Below are 23715 nucleotides of genomic sequence, written 5' to 3'. Positions count from 1 at the left end.
CCTCAGGTACTGGGGAGGGACGGGGCTGCTTCAGGCCGGTGGGGGGGGTGATGGAGGGGCCGCCCTTACCCCCCCTCAGGTACTGGGGAGGGACGAGGCTGCTTCAGGCCGGTGGGGGGGGTGATGGAGGGGCCGCCCTTACCCCCCCTCAGGTACTGGGGAGGGACGAGGCTGCTTCAGGCCGGTGTGGTGGTGGTGGTGGTGGGGGAGATGGAGGGGCCGCCCTTACCCCCCCTCAGGTACTTGGGGGGGGGTGATGGAGGGGCTGCCCTTACCCCCCCCTCAGGTACTGGGGGGGACGGGGCTGCTTCAGGCCGGTGTGTGGGGGGGCGATGGAGGGGCTGCCCTTACCCCCCCTCAGGTACTGGGGGGGGACGAGGCTGCTTCAGGCAGGTGTGGGGGGGGGGGGAGATGGAGGGGCCGCCCTTACCCCCCTCAGGTACTGGGGAGCGATGGGCCTGGCCCCTCAGGTGGGGAGGCGATGGATGAAGGGCCCCCCCCCGGTACGGCTTGGTGATGGAGGGGCGGCTGCTCCCCCGGAGATGGGCTGTGGGGGGGGCGCTCCCTTCCTCTCCCTCTGCGTGGGCAGGAGCTGGCGGGGCAGCGGCCGCCTGAGTGAGGCGGCTGGCGGGGGCAGTGGTGACCCGCCCCGCCCCTGCACGCGCCCCGCCCGGGTGGAGCCGCTCGCTCCCTGGCCCGAGGGCCCGCAACGTGCCGCGGGCGGGACGCCGCGTTGCTGGAAGCTCCGCTGCGGCGGGCCCTCGGGCTGGTAGCAAAGGCTCGGCGAGGGGCTGGGCAAGGCAGGTGCCTCACCGCCCCCCCCCCCACTTCCCCCCAGCGGAGTGAGGGCCTGGGTGGACGGCAGCTTCCTCAATGAGCTCATGGCTGGAGGGCGCTTTATGGACGGAAAAGCGCAGCACCCGTGCCACGTATTGGGTTTCCCCTCTGAGGGCGCGGGGCGGGCGGCCCTGGGGGGGGGGGGGGGTAAGAGACACGTCATCTGGGGCACTTGAGGTTTTGTGTCTAAGGGGAGAACTGGAATTTCCATTTTCTCTTTTGGTCTCCTCTTTCTCCCCCCCCCCCCCCCCCCCCATGGCGCAAAGAGTGAGCGTTTGGCCGCTTATTAGTGCGTTTCTGATGTGTGCTTGCTCAGAGGCCCCCCCGGCAGGTAAAAGTCCTCCTAGCTACAAGAACGTTAGTCTGTTCCCTTACATTTGAAATCTGCCAGGATGTTTGTAGTTGTCACCTAGTTTCTAGACCTTTGTTTTGTTGACACTTCCTTAAGCAAATATTAATACAACGCTATGCCTGCGTGAGGGCTGGTCACTTGTGTCTCACGTCTCTCTAAAAATGTGACAAAGTTGTTTAAAAAGACTTCATGTTTCTCTGATTTTTCTGAACTAAAATCTTAATGTATTCCATAGTCTTAATTGGTACTGGAGCTGACCTCATCAAATGTGAGATCTGATCAGATTTTGAAAAGCATCTTCCAATGCTGAGGAACTTCCTGCTGCACAAATGATGTAGATTGTGCTTTGTATATATTATACCCTTTCTTCTGTGGCTGTCTTGTAAAAACTGCCAGTATACTTCAGAAACTGGTGCATATTTTAACTGCCTATTTCCAGTTCTGGACAAAAAATGTTTGGTGCTATGGTAGACCCTAGAGGAGAGATCTCATCTGCCTCTATTGAAACAAGATCAATATAGCTGTGTATCAAAGAATCAGCAGTAGACTTCCTGCCACATACATAACTTCCTGTGGAAAAGCTGATGGCTATAAACTGTAAACAGTGCTCTATACTTTCATCAGTATTAAACTGTTTTCAGTGTGTTTCCATCTGTGTGAGTAACTCATAGTACCTCTGCTGTCTGCCTCGACAGGAAGAAGTGCACTTGTGACCTCTGCAACAGGTTAATGTTCTCTGATAACCTCTAAGCTTACTCATTCAGTGTCTTGAGACTATCATGTGTCAAAATGATGACTTGTAACATGTCTATTGGCTGAAATAATCAGGTTACACTTGCATGATGCTGTAGAGGGAGCCTGCAGTGTTAGGAAAACGGTGCTGAAATGACTAACATTGGTATAAGACATCAGAACATTCTGCAGCCACAAAAAACTAATAGTTCATACCAGGATTTTTAAATGTCCTGTGTCCATTCAGTAACAAACTCCACATTTTCCTAAACTATATTATGTCAGTTAAATCCAGATGTCAAGTAGGATCGCTATATAGAATGATCACAGTAGTATCTAGTTCAGGGTTTCTGAATTTTTCATGAGGTGGTTCACATCATAATTGTGCCATATGGAACACCACCCCTTCTGTTTTCGGCAGTAGCATGGACCACCATATCTGCCAGTAATTATCAAAACACCCCTGTGGCAAATACAGAAACTGCTCTAACCTTGTTCTGTGGAAGCAAGGTGGCTTAGCAGATGGCTACAAGGGAAGTTGGAAACCTGTGACTATGCAGTCTCAACAGATCACCAGTGTTCCATGGACTACAACTGTTCTAGATTTGAGATCAGATTTATACACTAAAGCTAAAAACACAGTTAAATGAGAGAGGAATCTTAACCAGCTCCTACTAATTTATAACTAGTGTAGCCTTAACTAGTGAACAAAAATTACTACACTTGCTGTGATGGCTCACCAAATTTAAGTGGTGGAGAGTTCAGGCTGCATATCTAGCCAGTTCCACTTGTGTTCTGGATACCTGCAGTGAATTCTGTCCTTTTCAACCTACAGTTCTGTACTGAAAAATGAATACATTTCTCTGCCTACCCTCACAAAAATTCTCATGTACAATAAAACAGGTTTTAGCATCTGGTCAGAAGTCCATTGAGAATTCTGGCACCCAGAAAGGGCTGGATAAATTTCCAGTTCCCATTCTGGGCAGGAATAAAGAAGATTAAATGTTTAGAGGGGGGAGGAGAGGTTTACATCTATTACTCTTCCCTAAGCAGCAGCAGCTAGCTGCCTACCTATATTTCCCTGTCTCCTGTATTTCTCCATCTCCCTCCTGGTGAAATATAGCTACAATGAAGTAAATTTCTGATTAGTAGAAACTAGCTTAAAATTACCTTAAAGATTCAGTGGGGTACTGTTGACTTGAAATTCAGTCAGTTTAAAAACTCAGGTTAAAGGGATAGTCTTGAATACTACACCAACACTCTGGTCCTGTCAACTTTTGTGGTTTCAAAATTGTAGCATCATGCTTGAAAAAGTGGCTTCTCACTGTGTGGTGAGGGTGGGGGGAACCCCAGTCAAACAAAGGGAAACTGACTATATATTCAAACTTATTTTGAGCTTATGCTCAAATTTTAGTCTTTAAGGTGCCACACGTACTTGTGTTCTTTTTGTGGATACAGACTAACACAGCTGCTACTCTGAAACCAGTCAAACTTGCATTACCCCATCTAATGTGCTATCAAATGCACAAACAGAAAATAGCCTACTGGTAAAGGTATGCTGGTGGGGAATTTTAGCAAAGTTTCCCATGTAGATGCAATCTGTTTAACCTGAAGCTTAGCTTTTTTCAAGCATAATTATGTTTAAATGTCAACTATAATTATGGTAACAAAACTATCTTTGTTTGACACCCCTCTGCTGTAAAACAAAGAACCTTTGAGAGAGATAGTGAGGAAGCTGTAGTAAGTCACGCTATTTCCCATATGTAAGCAACTCTCCAGTACATGGCAGGAAATTGCAGGAAAAATCATTTGAAATCCATGCTCCCCTTCCTCCACCCATTAGGGTCATGTTCAAGAAAATAGTCTTACTTAGCTTCCTCTAAGTCAGTGCCTTCTGCACAAGGAGATCAAGATTTAAAACCATAAATATAAAGTACTCCTGCACTAGAAACCATGTAATCTGAAACCTCTACTCCCTGCCTTTTTTTGTAAAGGTACAGCCTGCTCTAAACATTAAGGCCAAATTAATTTTAATACAATCACCAAATAGTCTCTCTCTTGTTCAAATAGTACAGTCTCTGAAGTGATGTTACTGAAATATTAACTGTACTAAAGTTCCAATATTAGACTAAGGGACATCAGTTAGTTCACTTTTGACCAAGAGAAGCTGACTTGCGGAAATTATCCTGTCTGGTGCAGCTTCTATTTTCAGTGTGTTCAGTTGTTTCAGAAATATTTCCAGAGTACTTTTTAAAGTTAGACTTTCTGCTCCAGCATCCAATGTTTGTTGCTGTGTCAATCCCAGGATATTAGAGAGACTAGGTGGGTGAGGTAGTATCTCTTAATTGGACCAACTTCTGTTGATGAGACACACAAGCTTACACAGAGCTCTTCTCCAGGTCTGGGACCAGATCTATGCTACCACTTATAACTTATGTAGCTCAGGGTAGGGTGTGAATAAGCCAACCCCCTCAAGCAATGTAAGTTACACCAGCTGTTCTCAAACTTCATTGCACTGTGACACCGTTCCCCCTTCTGACAAAAATTACTACATGACCCCAGAAGGGGGGACCAAAGCTCAAGGGCTTCTGCCCTGGGCAGGGGCATATAACCTTAGCCACCCCCTCCCTTCCCTGGGCTGAAGCCCTCAAGCTTTGGCCCCAGGTGGTGGGGCTCTGACTTTAGCTTCAGTCCTGGGTGGTGGGGCTTTGGCCCTAGGCCCCAGCAAGTTTAATACCAGCCTTGGTGACCCCATTAAAATGGGGTGGTGACCCACCGTTTGAGAACCCTTGACTTACATTTCCGTAAGCATCAGTGTGGACCATGCTATATCAGCAGGAGAGCTGCTTCTGCCGACATAGCTACTACCTCTCACAGAGGTGGATTTATTATGCCAGTGGGAGAGCATGCACACGCTCTCTCATCTGCATAGAGTAGGGGTGGCCAGACTTACAGACCCTCTGAGCCACATACAACCATCTTCAGAAGTTCAAAGGCCAGGGCATGCCAGCCAGGGCTCAGGGCATGAGCCCTGTGGGAGACACCTGATGGGACTTCAGCCTCGCTCCTGCTGAAGCCCTGAGCCCCTGCAGGGCAGAAGCCCTGAGACTCCCACTCCATGCTGGGCAGCAGCCCCTACGTCCACCACCTCACTGAAAAGCAGAGGTCCCAAGCTGCTCCCCCAGTCTGGTAGGTGGGGTGGGGGGGTTGCAAGCTGCACTTTAACAGTAAAAGAGCCACAGTTTGCCAACCCTAGCATAGAGCATCTTGACTAGAGACACTACAGCAGCGCAGCTCCACTGATGCTACTGATGTAGCACTTACAGTATAGGTACCCCTGAGCGATGCAAGTTTCAGTGCTGTAAAGTGGCTGTATAGACAGTGCTACAGTGCTGGGAGCCCTTCCCCTCATAGAGGTGGCTTTATTACAGCGCTGGCAGAGCTCTCCCCCAGTAGTGGAGCCAAGACTACACAGCCATGTTAAAGCGCTGCCCCGGCAGAGCTTACACAGCCATGTTAAGGCATACCCTAGAGCTGGGAAACTTAATCGAAGTGTCACAGCTAAATGTAAGGTGGAACAGATTGTTTAGCATAAGTATTTAACACATTTCAAGGTGGAGTGACCTGTTAACATGCTTCCAGTTGGGGAGGGGTGGGGGGGGGTTGTAGACTATTGAACCTTAAAACCAGCCTTGACAACTGACCCATGGCTAGAAAGGGTTAAACATCCAGTAAAATGAATAACCCAGAGAAGACATGTGGGGAGATAATGTTTGCGTATTTACCTATATATGAGTAGGGTGGACCATGTAATCAACAGTCTTTGCTACTACAAAGCTCACCATCTCTGCTGTGAATCTGAAACTCAATGAATTGAACTCCTGTCTGTGTATGTATAGTGATCTTTTAACCACATTCTTTTTTGTTTAATTTTTAGTTTAAATAAGAATTGGTTGTCATGTATATTTGGGTAAGCTCTGAAACCTTCATTAACTTGGGAGGTAAACTGTCCAATCCTTTGGGACTGATAGAACCTGTTCTTTTACATGATGAAATATTTGACATGCATACCTGGATGGGGGCCTGATGCTGGATCACTTTAAGGTTACTCTTTAGACTTGAGTAACCAGTAAGGTAATAAATAAGCTGTGCTGGATTGGTGAATTTAAGTATTGGAATATCCACCAGCTTTTTGGGGATTGTCTGCCCCATTCTTTGCAGTTCACCCTAATTGAGTGACCACAGCTGGCTCCCCCACTAGGACACCAGGAACAACTGACCAGGTCATTGTACAAGATTCACTTACATTAAGTAACTACAGACATTACAGCAGCACAGCTGTACCACTGTAAGGTCTCCTGTGTAGCTGCTCTTTGCCAAAAGAAGAGCCTCTCCTGCTGACATAACATTGCCCACACCAGCACTTTTGCCAGCAAATTATCTCTGAGAGGTGGTTTTTCATACCTATGACTGACACAAGTTTTACCAACAAAAGTGGTAGTGCAGACAAAGTCTCTATATTCAGTTACCCAATCCAATGGCTAAACATTAACAAATTTTGTTTAAGCAACTACTTATGCTAAATGAAATGGAGGCTGAGTCTGTCTTGAATGAACATATTAAGAATGTATACAAGGGCAGCCAAGCCATTTACTAACAGTTGTGTGACAATTAGCAACTATGGTAACCTTTTAAAATGAGTTTTCACTAAGCTAGGTAAGTTAATACCTAAATATTTGTAACTAGTGTGTGAACAAGTGACTAGATGTTCTAAATGATACCATGTAAGGAAATGTGTAACGCAGCAGCAGCTCCTTGCCTTTGCGGAAGATGGTGGGCAGTAGGACTGAGCCATCCATCTCCTGGGTGCTCCTGGCAGACCTTGGTGGGGTTGATCAGGGTGCCTGGACAGACATGGCTATCCTCCTCTTAGAGCACTGAATGGGAACCAGACACTCCAGGTCATTCTCCAAGTTTTGTCTCATGGAGATTCAGTCCTGCCTGGAATATAATGCGAGTTGGAGGCTCTCCCAGCTGGCAGCACTGTGCAGTCAAGCCTACCCCTTGCTCCCATGGCTCATGAAGCCTGGACAGTAGTAAGGAGCAGTTAAACTATAGGTTGAGCAAGTGCAGAATGTGCCTTTAGATGTTTAAAAGCTCACTGATGCTGTTTGCTGACTAGGTCAGACCTCAGCACAACCAACATTCCCATTGTTGCTGTTTGCTCCATAATATCTGAGTAAGGGGGAAGACATTTATGGCAGGGTGAGAGGTTGAGGCCAATTGCCTGGTGTCCAATTTTGAGCAACCAGACACCAGGGCATTTAGAAGAGCACAGCAAGGCACGCTGCACATCAGAGAGGCTTTGAAAACCAGTTTCATGACTGGCCAGGCTTCAGTGTGACAGTTGTGTGTTTCTCCTTGATGCAAACCTGCCCTTTGTTTTTAATACACTGTAAGCCAACCACCCTCCCCCCTTTGAAATAAAGTAACTATTGTTTTGAAACTATTCTTTCCTTATTAAGCAAAACAAAAAAAACCTGACAGGGTAGCCTGAGTGGGGTAAGGGAGGAGGGAAGGACAAGGCCACATTGCTTATTGTAGGAACACTCAAAATCAAACTGTTTGACAGCCTTCTGTTGCTTGGGTCATCCTCTCCAGTGGAATGACTGGGTGCCTGGAGTCTTCTCCTTCCCCTCCCCACATTCTTGGGTGTCTGGGTGAGGCAGCTATGGAACATGGGGAGGAGGGTAGGCGGTTATACAGTGGATGCAGCAGGGGTCTGTGCTCTTGTTGGCTTTCCTATTAGCCGAGCATCATGTCCTGCCTCCGCTCTTCACACTCACTGAATTCTTTCTGGCCTCTGCCACTGAATATCTCAGGGCACAGCTTAATGCATGATCAGTGCGGGGGGACTGCATGAGCTTGGAAAACATGTCGTCATGAGTGCTCCCCCACCCCCGCCTTCCCACCTGCGATCTCCTCAGGGATGGAGATGATAGGGGGAGCCTAGAAACAGTCTACACTCTACAATTCTGGGGGGACTGCATGGTCACCTGTACTGCTGAGTTTGCCATGCTGACCAAACAGGAAATGAAATTCAAAAGTTCCTAGGACTCTTCCTGTGTACCTGGCTAGTGCATCAGAGTTCAAAGTGCTGTCCCAAGCAGTCACAATGGAGCACTCTGGGGTAGCTCCTGGAGTGCAATACCATCGATTTGCATCTGTACTATCCCAAATTTGACCCAGCAAGGTCAATTTTTAGCACTACTCCCTTCATCAGGGAGGAGTACAGAAGTTTATTTTAAGAGCCCTTTAGGCTGATGGAACGGGCTTGGCTGTGTGGACGCAGTCCTTTTAAATTGGACCTAACATGGCAGTGTAGACCAGGCCTTAGTCTTGCTGGATGTTCTGATTTGATTTGGGGTCAGTTTGAGCCGGTCTTTAATGACTTAGCTCTTCCACTCAGACCACTAGGTGACACTCCTACTTCATGCTTCCTGCACTGTCTTAGCAGGAGACTTGCACTTTTTTACAATGCAAAGTGCAGAGGGGAAACAGAGGCACAAAGGCTTCATAATAAATATTTCAGAGAATTCCCATATTGTCTCCCCTTATCTCCTACACTGGTGGCTTGACTACCCTCCTATCACTGAACATCTGTAAGAATTTTCTACTGGGATAAGAGTCTAGCATACTATAGATTGGCCATGGTGAAGCAGCCACGCAATATATTTTGAAGAGTTGTTCTGATGCAGCAAAATGATTCAGAGCTGCTATTACTCTCTTCTCTCACCCCACAGTTCAGCAGACTCTCTGCTTCATGACTAGCTAGAGGAAAGCAACCAGCCCTTAACCTAAACCCATTTATTGGATTTTTAGGTTATAGTGCCTTTTATTGACCACTTTAAAGTTATTGCAATGTCTGTCCTGTTAAAAGAAATAAAAAAATAGTATGGTGAACTATGCCTCTTAAAGGAGTTAACAAGAATGTGTTTTCCTTCCTGTTTATAGGGTGATTCTCTTCCGGGCAAATAAAGCCAAGCCCAACCCAACTATCCTGAGTTTGAGGACTATATACTGACATTTCTTCTAGCATTAGGTTAATTTTAGATGAACAAACTCAACCTTTAAGACACAATAGTGATACATTCACTTAATGCTGACTATGAAACCCACTCAGGAAGAAGGCAGCTACTGAACTGTCATTCATATAAAAATAAACTGTGCCTACTTTGTGTTCAAATATAATAGATACTTGACTGTCTGTAGCATAGTAACCCTGTTCCTGTGACCACATCACAGTTTTTGTGGACATGTTCCAGGCAGGAAAAAGGAAACTATCCAGCATCCTCTAAGAAAGTAATTGCATGTGCTGGTGTTGCAGGGGAAGGAGGAACAAACACATGATCAGTCTTTCTATATAAGGAGAAAAGTGGGGTGATGGGCTACTTCCAATTGCAATGCAGAGAACACATGACCTAAGATGTTACAGCTCTTCCTGGTAGGTGCTAGTTTAAAAAAAATAAAGGATGTTACACATCTGTGCTCATGCTGATAGACTGCAGAGGAAGAGGATTGAACAAAGGCACAGAAAATGCACTGAGATTCTAAACCATAATTCTGTGATGGTGGTTGGGTTTTTGGGGGTTAAGATCTAAATTCATTATTTCTGGCTAAATAGCATAGGATATAAATGAGAACCTTTTTATGAGATGTTCAAAATTGTAAGCAGGTCAACTATAGACCATACTTTTAAAAATGAATTGGGAAAATCTGACAACTAACAAATCTCATAATATATATATTCTATATCTAGCACCATCCTAGTACTGGACCAGATAAAGAATCTTATTTTATTCTTTGCAAATACAAATATTGCTGCTTTCAGTGACAGTTGTTTGAATGGGCTTGTTCAGATAACAATGTTGATAAGTGGTTTCCTTAAAGCAGTTTTAAACTATCACTTTGTCATTTTAAACTTTTGCAGGGACAATGCTGTCTGAATCAGAAATGGGTACTGTATTGGCAGATTCAGCCCCTAACTCAGAAGTTCCAGTACCATGTGGGGTGTCTCTTAGTGATGTCTTGGTGACCTCTCCATCCAGGTTTGTCCAGTTTCTTTAAGAATTTTTAGATTAATTTCCATTTGATTAACTAGAATAGTTTCTATGATCTACATTCACATGGGCTTGTACTATTAAAATCTAATGCTGTGAGGAAGGAAAAGAGCAGAATAGAACTCGCTTTTAGTGCGGTGACTAGCTTCTGAAATACACTGCGTTTAGCTTGTGTTCAAAAAGCATTCTGTACAGGCAGACTGAACTTCTTATAAAAGTATGCATTTAATGTTAACTCTGGCAGAATTTAAACTTGTCCGTAGAAAGGCATGGGCCGATACTTAGCACTTCTATATTATGGAATGTTGCTATACTGCAAACAGAATATTGGGTGTCTGCAGGGAAATTTCCAAATGTAGGAAAGTACATCTTGTTTGTGCCACATATGAGGGAAGTAAGGGGGATTTTGGTCAAAGTAGACCATGTAGAGCTATGTATCTCTTACAGCCCATGGGGAAAACTATAAAAGATTGGCTGCCCAGAGATGGGAGATCACTGTGCAGCTCCCCCCTTCCCCCCCCCCGAGAAAACACACTCAGTGGTGTGGCTGCACCCAACCCTGACACTGCACAAGGACCAGGCCTGCCCCAGAAACACCCCAGGGACCTTCCCCTCCATGCCAGGTGTGGGCGGGCAGGCTCAGCAAGGCAGGATCCAAGAGTGGAGGGACTTAGTGTAGGGGGGAATCCAGGTGTGGGTTGAGGGTTGTGTGGGGCAAAATGAGGAATCTGGGTGCATGGGCTTGTTGGGGTGGGGGTCTGGGTGCAATGGTGATGGAGCCCCTGCAGGAAGTCCCAAGTGAAGATGGTTGGGGCTCAGTAGGGTGGGGGTGCAGGTAGCTCAACAGGGTGGTCCAGATGCAGGGGGAATGGGACTGTCTGGATGCATGGGGGTTGGGCAGATGGTGGAGCATTTCCCTGTACAGGGATCCCTCCCCTTGCAGCTGAGGAATGATGAGTGTAGGAAGCAGGGGAAGTTTGCAGAGCTTCCTGCAGCTGGATGAGAAATCTTTGGGTGGGTCTGACCCAGCTGCCATGTGGGGGAAGAGGAAGTCCTGTCCTCCCCAGCCTAGCCAGGATTAGCAGCTGAGCCAGATGCAAGGTAGAAACCATTAGCCAGGTCTTCCCCTGCCCCACAGTGATTTACATCTCTGCTGGCTGCCCTGGGTACCCAAACCATACTGCTGGGGAAGGTCATGTGATCACTCTTGTGGCTTTCCTTTGCTTCCCTGTCAGTCATTTTTCTGCAGTGTTTGGGGAGGAGAGAACTCCATAGGTTCACCTGACCAGCTATAGTCTCTTGCTCCATGGCCCATAAAACCCTCCCTAATTTAGATGGCCTGGAACAAAGATTTGTGTATAGCCTTGAACCCTAGCCAATAGGGAATGTCTTGCAAAAAGATATCTTCAGTTATGGCTTAAGGTGATTTAAGCAATAACATTTCATTCACACTTGCTCCTGCATAACTATAGCATAAGAGCCTTGTCAAACCAACTGCTGCTGGAGAAATTGGGATCCTCTTTTTTTAAAAAGGAGCCTAAGAATTAGGCTCCCCAATCCAATGAAATTAGTGGGATTTAGGTGCCAAACTCTCCAGAGGCTCTCAGCCTAAGATCTTGTCTCTTTATTTGAAACACATGAAGAAAACCACTTTTGACCTGGTGTGGGAAAATAGCCTGAATCTCCAGGTAAATCAAAAGGAAAGCTTGTGTTGTGGTGGTAGCATTGTTTGTGGAAGTGTTTGTACTCCAGTGCCACAACCTGCTAGAAAAACCACCCACATCTTGCTAGTGAATACCAAACCATGTTAAAAAGTTGGTACCTCTTAGCCCTGTGATAGTTTCCCAAACTTCCTTCCAATAATAAGCAACCTCATTGTACTGCTAATAGAGTAAATTTTACCATTTGCAAATACTGCAACACTGCTCCTCTATTTTCTTAATGATGTGGCTTTACTGTTTGATCCATAAGATTCAGTAAGACTGACCAGTCTGACTTTTCAGTGGTTCTGCATCCATTTCAGTATTTATCCTCTGCTAGCTTACAGCTACCAAATGCCCTAGTGAGTAGTGAAGTTTCTGCAACCTCTCATTGGTCTTCAGTTTTATGTACTGATCTGCCTGATTAAAGCAGTCCTTAGTCTATCTCCCCCCTCCCCTTGCTTTAACCTCCTAAACTACTCTCACAAATGCACAAACACTTCAGCAAAATGAACACTTAATAGTGACAGTTATTCATGCCAATCTGTCAACAGAAGTGCAAATTGATAAGCATACTTTATGCTGGCCCCGCAGTTAAGACTCCATAGCTTGCTGAGCAAGGTTAAGAGACAGACTGATTACTTTCTCCTGTTCTGGTTCTGGATTGCAGACCTAGTGGGAGAAGCAAGCTTTGTTTTATTGTGCAGTGTCAAAATAGCTACCTCAGACTTAATTGCAGTGGTTTGAGTCCTTCTATTTTGGCAGATCATGAGAGAACCGCCTCCAAATACAGCAGTTGTGCACCCACCCCTGGAACTCTAGGGATGGGAACAAGAACTGAACTTTACTGATTCAAAACCAGTGACAATGTACTAACTGTAAAATGTCAACACTTCTCCCCCCACATCTGCTTGACTGCCAGTTAAGTCACCTCATGTATAATGAACAAGTCTGCTCATTTTTACAATGAGATAAACATAGCACCTCAAATGCCAGTATGTGTTTCTCCAGAAAACTACATTTTAAACAGAACAGTTCAATTCCCCTTCCAAAAGGGGGAGAACTAGAAGTTTGGGGTGAAGGACACAAATTCTGACTGAATCAGAAACAGAAACATGCCTTGGACCAACATTCTCTCATACCAAAGCCAACAGCTGAAACTACAGATCTGTCTACAGCCAATCATGTGCCAGGACTCTTGTATGTCACAATGATCTAGCTAAGGTTTTCTATTTCTATAGCAACAGTTCGTGTCCAAGTGACCCTGCCTGCATGTAGGGTCAAAGTGGATACCTAGTGCTAGGGACAGCCTAGAATTCAGAACTCAGTGATGTCATAAGAACCTAGTGAGTTCCAGAGTATTTTCTGAACAAATGCCAATCTTCTAGAAGTGGACACTGAGGGATACAGTCAGACTTAAACTGTGGATCAGTACTTAACAGAACAAAAGGTGGGACTCTTCCCCCTACCTGACTCTTCATGAAGAGTGAAGGTTCAGCACTGACATAAAGTGCTCACCTGCCTATCGACCTGCAGTGATGTCAAAGTGACAGACTTTAGAGAAACAAAGGCAAGATAGATGGGAATATTCAATCCTTCTAGGGTGGAAAATAAGCTTTATATATATATTTTTTTTGGCAGTCATGGCTGACTAATAGGAGTTAAGGTGACTGTATGAATGGCGTTGTACAGTGCAGGGGAGCAAGCACCAGCCATATGAATACAGGACAGTTACACTTGTATGAATACTAGGCGAGCAGGACAGTTACACTTGTAGCTCAAGAGATCTCATTCTGGTGAGTGGTTCATGGGTCCCCAAAGGCCAGGCCAGAGTTCAGCTTCTAGTTAGGTTATCTGGAAGGAACAGTATGTGACTGCTGTCAGTCTTCATTATGGCAAATATACCTGGCTAATGAGGGCAGAGAATGAAGGTCTGATAGATAAACCTGTCTTGGAGAGGAAGAATACAAAGTCTCTTCATTCCTATCAGCAGCCAAGAGAGTAGAGTTCACTTCCTCCCCAATTTCTACAAAAGTTAAGGGACAGTGCTTACCAGATGTCTTCTAGCAAGGTTGAACCTGGAGTAGAGCTGCTGCCCAGCACCATGATGAGATGATCCCTTAACCTCTAGGTTGATGACTCAACTAACTCTGGTTAAGGCTGTGTTAGTCACTGGTATTTTTAGTAAGTCATGGACTGGTCACAGCTAGGGGTGCAGGCTCTGGGGTGGGGCCAGGGATGTGGGGTCTGGGGTGCAGGCTGCCCCAGGGCTACAGTGGGGAGAGGACCCCCCAAGCTTTCCCCACAGCAGCACCTGGGCTGGGGGTGCCTCTCCTATGGCCACAGCAGGCCTGGGGCTGGGAGGAGAGGAATCTCTCCCTGCTGCAGCCCTGAGCACCTGTGTGGAGCTTAATAGGCTGCTGTGCAGCTTAGAGGAAACTTGGCCCATGACTTGTACTATACCCCTGACTAAATATGGGGAGGGCTGGGGGGAGGATGCCCCGGGGGGGCACTGTGGGGGGAGTTGGTGGGGCTGACAGGTTCCCAACCTGGCTTCTCAGAAGCAACATGTCCCTCCCTAAGCTCCTAGCTCTGCGCTGCCAGCACCATAGCTCCCATTGGTTGGGAACAGTGCAGGCAGTGCCTCTGGGTGGAGGCAGCACACAGAGCTAGGAGCTGAGGGAGGGATGGATGGACATGTTGCCCCTTCTGGGAAGGGCCCCAAAGTAAGCACTGCCCAGAGCCCTCACCCCTCCCACACCAAATATCCTCCCACTGCTGGGGGGCAGGCAGTGGCCTGAGACTGCCCCAGCAGTGGCTGGTGCAACTGGTCCATGGGCTGCCCCAGAAGTCACAATCATCAAATTGGTGACCAACTTGCAGCCTAAACTATAGGGTTTGAGCTCAAGGTGAGGCCTACTTAACTTTGAGGCAGTGATCAGAGACTAAGTCTAGACCATAAAAATGGTGAAACACTAGTTAGGTGTCAGTAGCAGCCGTGTTAGTCTGTATTCGTAAACACAAAAGGAGTACTAGTGGAACCTTAGACTGACCAATTTATTTGAGCATAAGCTTTTGTGAGCTACAACTCACTTCATCGGATGCATCCAATGAAGTGAGCTGTAGCTCACAAAAGCTTACGCTCAAATAAATTGGTCAGTCTCTAAGGTGCCACTAGTACTCCTTTTGTTTACTAGTTAGGTGGTGGTTTCAATCCCATAACAGGTATCTCAAACATTGTATGACTTGTGAAAAGCTACTTCCATGGCTTTTTGGAGGAGGTGGGGACTAGTGTGTATGGTAATGCCCTAAAAGGGACTGGAGATGCATGGTGGGCTAGGAAGAGACCTCAAGACACTATTGAGGCAAACAGCTTAGTAGGAGTCAAAATTGACTTACGTGGCTCACATGATCCACAGTTCCATAAGATAGAATGCAATAGGATATAACCTTTATGCTTCAAGAGAAAAGCCAATCATTAACTGATAACATTTAGGAAAAACTTCCCTTAATGGACTAACCAGACCAGAGGGGGTTTCTTGAAGCATCTGGTGTTAGCAGAAACCACCACATCAGGCCGACTAGCGATGGCTGAAGCATACTAGTTTGGGCAAAAGTAGTGTTGTGAAAATTTACCTACTTTCAGGCTGCTGAATCCTTCTGAGGGAAGTTGGGGACTCTTGGGGACTTTCCTGAGAGAGTGCTGGGTGACCACTAATCTGAGTGGTAAGGAGGGAAAGCTGCTGGGGCCAAGTGTCCTGGATTGGCACTCTGTGGTAGCAAGCAGGGAAGACCTGCTCCCTAGAAGGAGCAGAAGAGAGCTCCTCCACTTCTGGCATCTGCTTTTGCAAGTCTACTACTTGGGAAGTTGGTTTGGTTTTGTTCAATTGTGCCAGCCTTCCTAGCTGCCAGTGGATGCTAAGCTTGAGTTCAGACACAGCTTGCCTGGAAATGCAAGTAATCAGTTTATGTTGGTCAAAACCAGTTCTGTGTTCAAACTTATGTTAAACACTTTGGATTTAGATTGTAAACTTTTTGAGGCTGGGACTGTCTTTCTAGGTTAGCCCCACATAGACTATCAGTAAAAGAACAACAAACTCAAATCCAGAATATTGGGGACCAATAATATAGTAGGAAAATCCCCCTCCTAACATCAAGGGATTAGCAAAATGAAATTATGAAACTGAGAATATCTGAACTGTGATGGGAATATGCTATGCACTTAGGTCAGTGCACTAAAATAACATCCAATACTTAGTGCTTGCTATTGCTTGCAGAACTGTTGAGGACCATAGTGCTGAGACAACTGAAGAGACTAAGACTGAAGAATCTCAGTTAAATATGTTTAGATCCAAAGGTAAGCAAAAAGGAATCTGTTGTAGACTAATACATTGCTCTAAACTTCAAATTGTTGAATTCCAAAATTGTATCTCATAAAACAAGAAACATGAACTGCAGGATAGTCTCCTGAGAAACCATGCTGAATTTAGCTTGGGTTGCAGTGGTGGTAGCCCTCAGGGAGGGTAAATATCCACTGGCACACAGTGTAGTAACACAAGCCCCTGCTGGGGTTGGGGCAGAGGCACTGAATGAGTTTGGCCTCTTGTGCCAGCTGTTCCTGTACAAGCATCTTTTGGCAGAATAGCACCCTCCTTGTTAGAGGATATGTGAAAGTATTAGTGGGAGGGAGAGGTTTCAAGTTCCCCATCTTTGTTCTCTTGCATACAGCTTAAATATAGTTCAGGTTTCAGCAAAACTCCAGTCTTAAAATAGAATCTGAACTACCTGCCAACTTGCCCAAAGTACAGAATAAGTGACAATTCACGTTATACCTTGGGTATAATCTCTCAGATCTGACCTCTTATTTCATAGTGGCAGAAGGAAAAATCTAAATGCAAGACATTACACTAACCTTATTTATTTAATACTAGCTTCATCCCCTGCCTCAGGCCTATGGACAACACGACGGGATGGAGAAGTTAAACTGAGGCTAGATCAACATGGTATTGGTAGTGAGACACCAAAGACTGTTCATGAAGTATTCCAGGAAGCTGTTAAAAAATATGGTAACTATTTTGCCCTTGCATCAAAGAAGGGTGACAAGTGGATAAAGCAAACTTATAAGCAATACTATGAGGAATGCCGGAAGGCAGCAAAAAGCTTTATAAAGGTATGTTTTGTAGAACTTTTATTCACCCATCCACTATTACTGATTGCAGTAATGTCCATATTAAGTCACTGAAACTTAGGCAATGTTTAAGTATACCCTAATCTTACAGGAAGAGGGTGGGGCACAGTAGATAGTGTGGCTCAGTATCATGGAGTCTTAATGAGATACACTTGCTAACTGAATTGTTCTGTCTGAAACCTCTCATGTGCTCGTGCCAGAGGATGACTCTTCAGGAGGCATGTGAGTTGGTTTTTCATCTTGGATATACGTAACATTCCTCAAAGAAATTTAAACTTGGCTTATTCTGTTTTTAACTCTAAAAATGTGGGTTAATTCTAGACATCTATTATATAAATGTTCCTCCCTGCCCACATTCAAGACCACCTTACAAAACTGTCAAACTTACCAGCCAAGCCTCAATCTGTTTGCATGTTCTCTGCTGCAATAAGTAATGAGAACTAAGGATGTGATTATATGCAATATAATATATTATAATAACTAAGGATGTGACTATATGCAAGTGTGCTACTGTCCATGAAATGTTTTATCAAAATATTTCAATATTAAGGAAATGGCCAAACTGGGAAAAATGACCTTTGTATAAGAGTGAAAAGTTGCTTCAAAACTTTCTGCTTGGCTTTTCATTAGCATAAAAGTCTTGTCTGCCACCCTCTTGCAGAAATTCTATGGCTGAATATATTAGACCTCTTCTCCAGGTTTCACGCATGAGAGGATTTGTCAAACTAAAAATAGCATGTGCTTTCTGTTAACCTATTGCTCTAATTTAAAGCTCTGCAATCCAAGATTCCTGCCCTTTCAATTGCACAGTAAGAGTTCCTGCTGCAAAACCAAGAGGATTTTAGGTGAAATCCTGGTACAGTTGAAGTCCATAGCATACCAGCCCTGGGCTTCAATGGAGTCAGGGTGGATGCCTTCGATATTAGATACATCACATTTTAATTTAAAATGTGACTAACCCTTTAACTATGTGAGGTACTAAATGCAAGGGTCTCAACTCTCCCACTTTAGCTTTTTCCAAGTCCACAGAGGGAGCAGATATCTGTCTGGAATAAACTCAGGAATTCGGATTCCTGATCTGGTCTTCCACTATAGAGTATTACTTCATGCTAATGAAGTGGTCTTATTGTATTTGCTGGGAGTCTGCATTTGCACTTTGTCAGCATTGAACAAAACAGAGCAATATATTGAGATTAAATTTAAACTTGTGTTTTGGTTCTGTGCTAATTCTTGAGGGAATTTCTTTAATGTGAATCCTCTTGTACACTGGCTGAGCTTTTTCTTGATGATTAAGCTCAAAGTATATGCCTGCTTCTAGCAGCCATATAGAAAAGATGTTCAAACTAAGGCTATGTCTATACTACTAATGTTGGCAAAACTATATTCAGGAGTGTGGAAGAAAAACATCTGAGCAACATAAATTTCACCAGCAAGAGCGGTGGTGTACACAGGGCTATGTCAATGGGAAAGCTTCTCCCACCAACATAGCTACTGCTGCTTGTTGAGGTGGTTTTATTACATCAACAGGAGAGCTCTCTCAGCATGGAGCAGCTACACAAGCAATCTTAGTGGCACACATGTGCCACTGTAAGTTCACTAGTGTATACATGGCTTAACTCATCTTAAGGCATTTATTTTTCCCAAGAGAAATAAGTCCTATCTGATCTTTATTTACAGTTGGGATTGGAGCGTTTCCATGGAGTGGGCATTCTGGGATTTAATTCTGCAGAGTGGTTTATTGCTGACATTGGAGCTATTCTAGCTGGGTAAGAAACCAATTTAGTCTTTTTAAAGTGCCAGGGCAAGCTATTTTCAGATGCCAATAGGTGTTAAAAACATGATTGAACAATTGATGTCAAAGGCTCTACTCTTTATTTGTGGTTAGCAATTTGTTTAGACTCTAGATATACCTCTTTAACTATCATTAGACCTCTAACAAATGAACAAGGTGGGCTAGAGGGATACATATATAGCTTGGTTAGAGCAGGGGTCTCAACCTTTCAGAGCCCCCCTTCCACATGCTATAAAAACTTCACTACCCACCTGTGCCACAACTGGTTTTCTGCATATAAAAACCAGGGCCAGTGATAGGGGGTAGCAAGCAGGGCAATTGCCTGGGCTCCCACACCACAGGGAGCCCCATGAAGCTAAGTTGCTCAGGCTTTGGCTTCTGCCATGGGTGGTGGGGCTCAGGGCCTCAGGCTTCAGCCCCATGCAGTTGGTCTTCAACTTTCTGCCCTGGGCCCCAATGAGTCTAATCCTTGGTGGACTCCCTGAAACCTGCTCATGGACCCCAGTTGAGAATCTCTAGATTAGAGGATGTCGTGCTTCCAGAATGCTGAGCTGAAGCAATAATATGCTGGTCTGAAAGAATGTTTCATTGCACTTCATGTTGCAGGGGAGGGGAGAGACTACTAGTCCTGTAACTGAGCAGAGGTTCTGCAAAGAATCTAGTATATTGTGGCTCCTGAAAAACAAATCAGATCTTTATGAATGGAACTTCAATTTCTAGAATTTAGCACAAAGGAGGTATCCTCTTTAATCTAAACTCTTTTTTGTAATGGAGCACTTTTCCAGGTGGGAGGGCTCTGTTAAAGAGGCCAACTTCTAAGACTGAAATCCTTAACTATTACCCTCTAACTCTGATTTATTTATAGTGGTTTTGCTGTTGGCATCTACACCACAAACTCTCCTGAAGCCTGCCAGTATGTAGCAGAGAACTGTGGTGCAAATATCCTGGTTGTGGAGAATCATAAACAGCTGCAGAAAATCCTAGAAGTAAATATCTTTTTATAGAGTTTAGGGGTGGCTGTGGCATATGGAAGGCATTTGGCTGGGTTAGATAGTCAAGCAAGTATTTAAATTCCATCCCTAGCTCTAACCTAGGGTGTGTTCCTTCTCCTTTTTATTCATTCTGTCAAACCAAGAAATGCCTGTTCTTTCTGGGATGGAAGGGGACTTGACTGTACAGCAGAACTCCCACTTCCCCCTGCGACTTCAGACTGCACCTGGTGTGTGCTATAGCACTCTAAAGGGATACGGTGGAGTACAAACACTCACTAATGCTGGCAAGTCTACCTGTGAGCGGGCAGGGAAGCCAAATTGGGACTAGAGTGGAAAGGTGATTGCAATGTTAAATATAAAGACTGGAATCATTAACTGAATTTGAACAGTCCAACCTGTGCTCTCACCTATCAGAGGTGGATGGGAGGGGGCTGGTAGCCAAAGCAACTTTGAAAGGGAAGTTAAAACTATAAACCCTTCTAGTCAAGGCTCTGAAACAGTCACAATACCACAAGCAAAAATTAAGCATCACTAAAAATCCCATGATGCTTTCTGAAAATCAAGGTGTTCTGTAAAACTTCAGTCTGGATAATTACTTTCTAACTACCTGAAGTTAGAATCCAACAGGCTTCAGACTATATCATTAAATAGTATTCTTCACTCCCATCCAAAGGTGGCTGCAATTTCAGTTGTGGGTGAAGCTATTGTCTTCAGACTACAACAAAGTTCTGTTGCATACATCAAGCTGAAAGGAAGGCACAAGAAACACTAATTTACTCTGATCCCTGGCTTCCACTTTACTGCAGGTTCAGCACAAGCTCCCTCTTCTGAAAGCAATCATCCAGTACAATGGAGAGCTTAAGGAGAAGAGACCAAATCTCTACACTGTAAGTAATGACACTTAAGTAACATTTGAGGTGTTGCTTGCGTATAACAAATGCCTCTGTAAATAACTAGCTACACTTTGATGGTGCTGTAAGTACACCTCAACATGCAGCTGTAGTGAGTAATACTGGCAAACTGTCCCATTGCCATCTCTGATGGCTCACCTATGGAGGGGCCCCTACTAGATGACATTCTTGTTCATTAGGGAACAGTTTGGGGTGGGGAAAGTTCTCTTATGTTCTTTCATAAATTGCTTACCCTTGTATGCAGTGGATGGAGGTGGCAGGGGGAGGGGGAAATACTACAAGATAATTCTCCACTCACACAAGTGGTAACTCCACAGCTGTGTGGAGTGGATGTAATGACTACACAAAGTAAAAGCCATGTAGAAGTAGGCCCTTTATTTCTCAAACTCTCTGGAGGATAACCCTTTCCAATAAAGCACAACCAATGACTTTCCTGCTAGTGTTCCCTGTCCTATTTTTAAATAAGCCCTTAGACAGGACATCAGCAAGACTCAATGAAATCACTAACAGCCTAGGAAACTCCCTCAAAACTATTCCCCCAAACATGTCTTCCTTCATGTGGCAGTAGAACAAAATCACTGCACTGGGGCCAAACACACCTGTATTCCTCCCCACATACCCCATATCCACAGCTTTATACACTATTGTAATTGAAGTAAATTCTTGATTGGAAAGACTTCCATGGACTAATGGAAGATATAATTAGGTGTAAACTGTGACAAAGTTCTGTCCTTGCCTCCATGGGTCCCATGTTTCCTGGCACATTTCACTAGCCTCAGAGGCTCACTGTGACCCTCCACATAACCCTTCTCTCTAGAGACAAGGATCACAGTCAGCCATTTTTATCATAAGCCAGTGAGGGAGGTGAGAAGTTATCCATCCTTGCACAGTCTCTCCATGATTAATCAGGGGGCAACCCAGGCCCACCCTCGGCTCCAGTCCAGGGACCCTAATAGTATCAGCTATGGTAGCTGACCTTTTAGAAACATGACTTAAAATTCCCTGGGCTACTTCCCCCACAACAGCCCTCACTTCCTCAAGCTTCGCTTTACCCTTACCTCAGGGCCTCCTTCCTTGTGCCTGATATGGTGTGTACTGCTCAGTCTCTCTAACAGCGCAACTTCCTCCCACAGCTCCTGACATGCACATCCACCTGACTGACTGGGAGGCTTTTAACTAGTTTCAGCCAGCCCCTGATTGGCTTCAGATGTCCCAATCAACCTAGCATTCTCCCTGCCTTCTGGAAAGTTCTTAATTGGCCCCAGGTGTTGTAATTGACCTGGAGCAGCTGCCATTTTACTTATCCTGGTGCCAGGGATTTGTTTAGCCTGGAGCTAATATCTCCCACTACTTTTCTATAGCCATCTGACCTTACCCTGTCACAAAACCTATGAAATCTCACTGGAAAAACAATAGTGGTCTTCACCAATTTAAATCCCTCCACCTACCCACCCCTTCCAGACAGCTTAGTTGCATATGTGAAAGATGGTGTAAAGCCTGACCAAGCTCTTTACCTTTGAATGCAGTGGAGTGAATTTATGGGCCTTGGCAGTGGTGTTCCAGATTCCCAGCTCGATAAGATCATCGATTCCCAGAAGCCTAACCAATGCTGTATGCTGATATATACCTCAGGAACAACTGGACAGCCAAAGGGAGTTATGCTCAGTCATGATAATGTAAGTATTCTTGCCTAACTGCTATTGGTGTTCAGATGTCACTGGGATGCACTATTTTTTTTTTTTAAATAGTGTTGAGGTTGGAAGAATGGCTCTAGCCAAAATATTTAACATTGGGACATAATGAAAACAAACACAAATTAACTTTGGAACAGTTTCTCTTTTCAAGACCACTTTGTTTAAGCAAGATTTGGCAAAATTCATTTACTTCTGGTCAGAGTGAGGCGCATCTTGCCTACATTGTCATGCCCCACATGTGTATGTCCAACACACCCATGGCTTGGTCAGAATAGATCTCTAGGAAAAGATATTAGGCATATTTTGTCCTAAAAATGCAGACAACCATTTTGTACATGTTGAAATTAGTCTGTCACTACAAGGGCAGTTCTCTTTTTCTCCTATAACCCAGATCAGGACACTGAAACTGTTACTGGGTTTCTTGTAGACTTGGGCCCTACTGTTCATTACTGCTACTAATAGCTAGCTCTTAGGTCTTTTAAGTCTCAAATGTACAAAGATCAGTATCTTCATTTTACAAAGCTTAACCTTGGCCAGCATTCATGTGGGCTATTAATGACATACCCTCGCCTTCCGTCAAATGGAATGGCAGAGCCACTAACCTAGACACTCCTCCATGGTAGTCTCTGCATAGAGGTGACTGAAGTAGTTTGGGGTAGCTTGTTTCCCTAGTATTACTGATGCTGTTTTACACACCTTATGTAGTTGGCAATTAGTCTGCCAGCAAAAAAAGTCAAAACAGGTTCAAGAGATGCTCTGAAAGATTATGCTCTTTGTTCAGCTGGTGAATCTGTTAAGACACCAAGAGAGACTCTGAAAAGCAGAGTACTTGGATTCAAGGGCTACACCGTGTGTGTGAGGAAGGATAAGTATGGGTCAGATCAAAATCGAGTCTTTAGCCTAACTCCAAAAGCATTGGACTGGTTTGTTTTATGGCTGTGACTTGGTCTTCTGTGGATGCAAGTTCATACAATTTGCTTTTAAATCCTACTTAAGCTCTAAGTCGGGGTAGGCAAACTACAGCCTGAGGGCCACATCCAGCCCTCCAGACATTTTAATCTGGCCATCAAGCGCCAGATTCTGTGCCGCTCCTGGAAGCAGCAGTGTATGTCCCATCTCGGCTCCTATGCGTAAGGGCAGCCAGGGGGCTCCATGCACTGCCCCAACCCCAAGCACAGCCCCTGCAGCTCCCATTGGCTGGGAACTGCAGCAGCAGCGCCTGTGGACGGGGCAGGGCGCGGAGCTGCCTGACCACACCTCTGCTATAGGAGCCGGAGGGAGGACATGCTGCTACTTCGTCTTTGTCTTCAAGCATTCATGGCCTGCCATACAATTTCCATACCCAGATGTGGCCCTTGAGCCAAAATGTTTACCCACCCCTGCTCTAAGTGCTACAG

At 45.0% G+C, this 23715-nt stretch overlaps 1 protein-coding gene across 2 annotated transcripts in view; it reads left to right on the top strand.

Moving 5' to 3' along the window:
• Positions 1 to 23715, top strand: part of ACSBG2 (acyl-CoA synthetase bubblegum family member 2) — a 37864-nt gene that overhangs the window by 474 nt on the left and 13675 nt on the right. The window contains exons 2-8 of one of the 2 annotated variants that reach the window (XM_073324354.2): positions 9912 to 10029; positions 16019 to 16098; positions 16673 to 16911; positions 18607 to 18695; positions 19587 to 19707; positions 20520 to 20600; positions 22151 to 22300. In XM_073324354.2, coding sequence (XP_073180455.1) covers positions 9917 to 10029; positions 16019 to 16098; positions 16673 to 16911; positions 18607 to 18695; positions 19587 to 19707; positions 20520 to 20600; positions 22151 to 22300 — 873 coding nt within the window. In that variant the 5' untranslated portion in view covers positions 9912 to 9916. Of the gene's footprint in view, positions 1 to 9911; positions 10030 to 16018; positions 16099 to 16672; positions 16912 to 18606; positions 18696 to 19586; positions 19708 to 19903; positions 19998 to 20519; positions 20601 to 22150; positions 22301 to 23715 lie in introns of those variants that run through there. The other variant, XM_073324355.2, reaches the window with a different exon arrangement.

Source organism: Lepidochelys kempii, chromosome 25 (genome assembly GCF_965140285.1).
Source record: "Lepidochelys kempii isolate rLepKem1 chromosome 25, rLepKem1.hap1, whole genome shotgun sequence".
NCBI classification, from domain to species: domain Eukaryota; kingdom Metazoa; phylum Chordata; order Testudines; family Cheloniidae; genus Lepidochelys; species Lepidochelys kempii.
The sequence above is the reverse complement of the archived record's forward strand: the minus strand, read 5'-3'. Positions and strand labels throughout refer to the sequence as shown.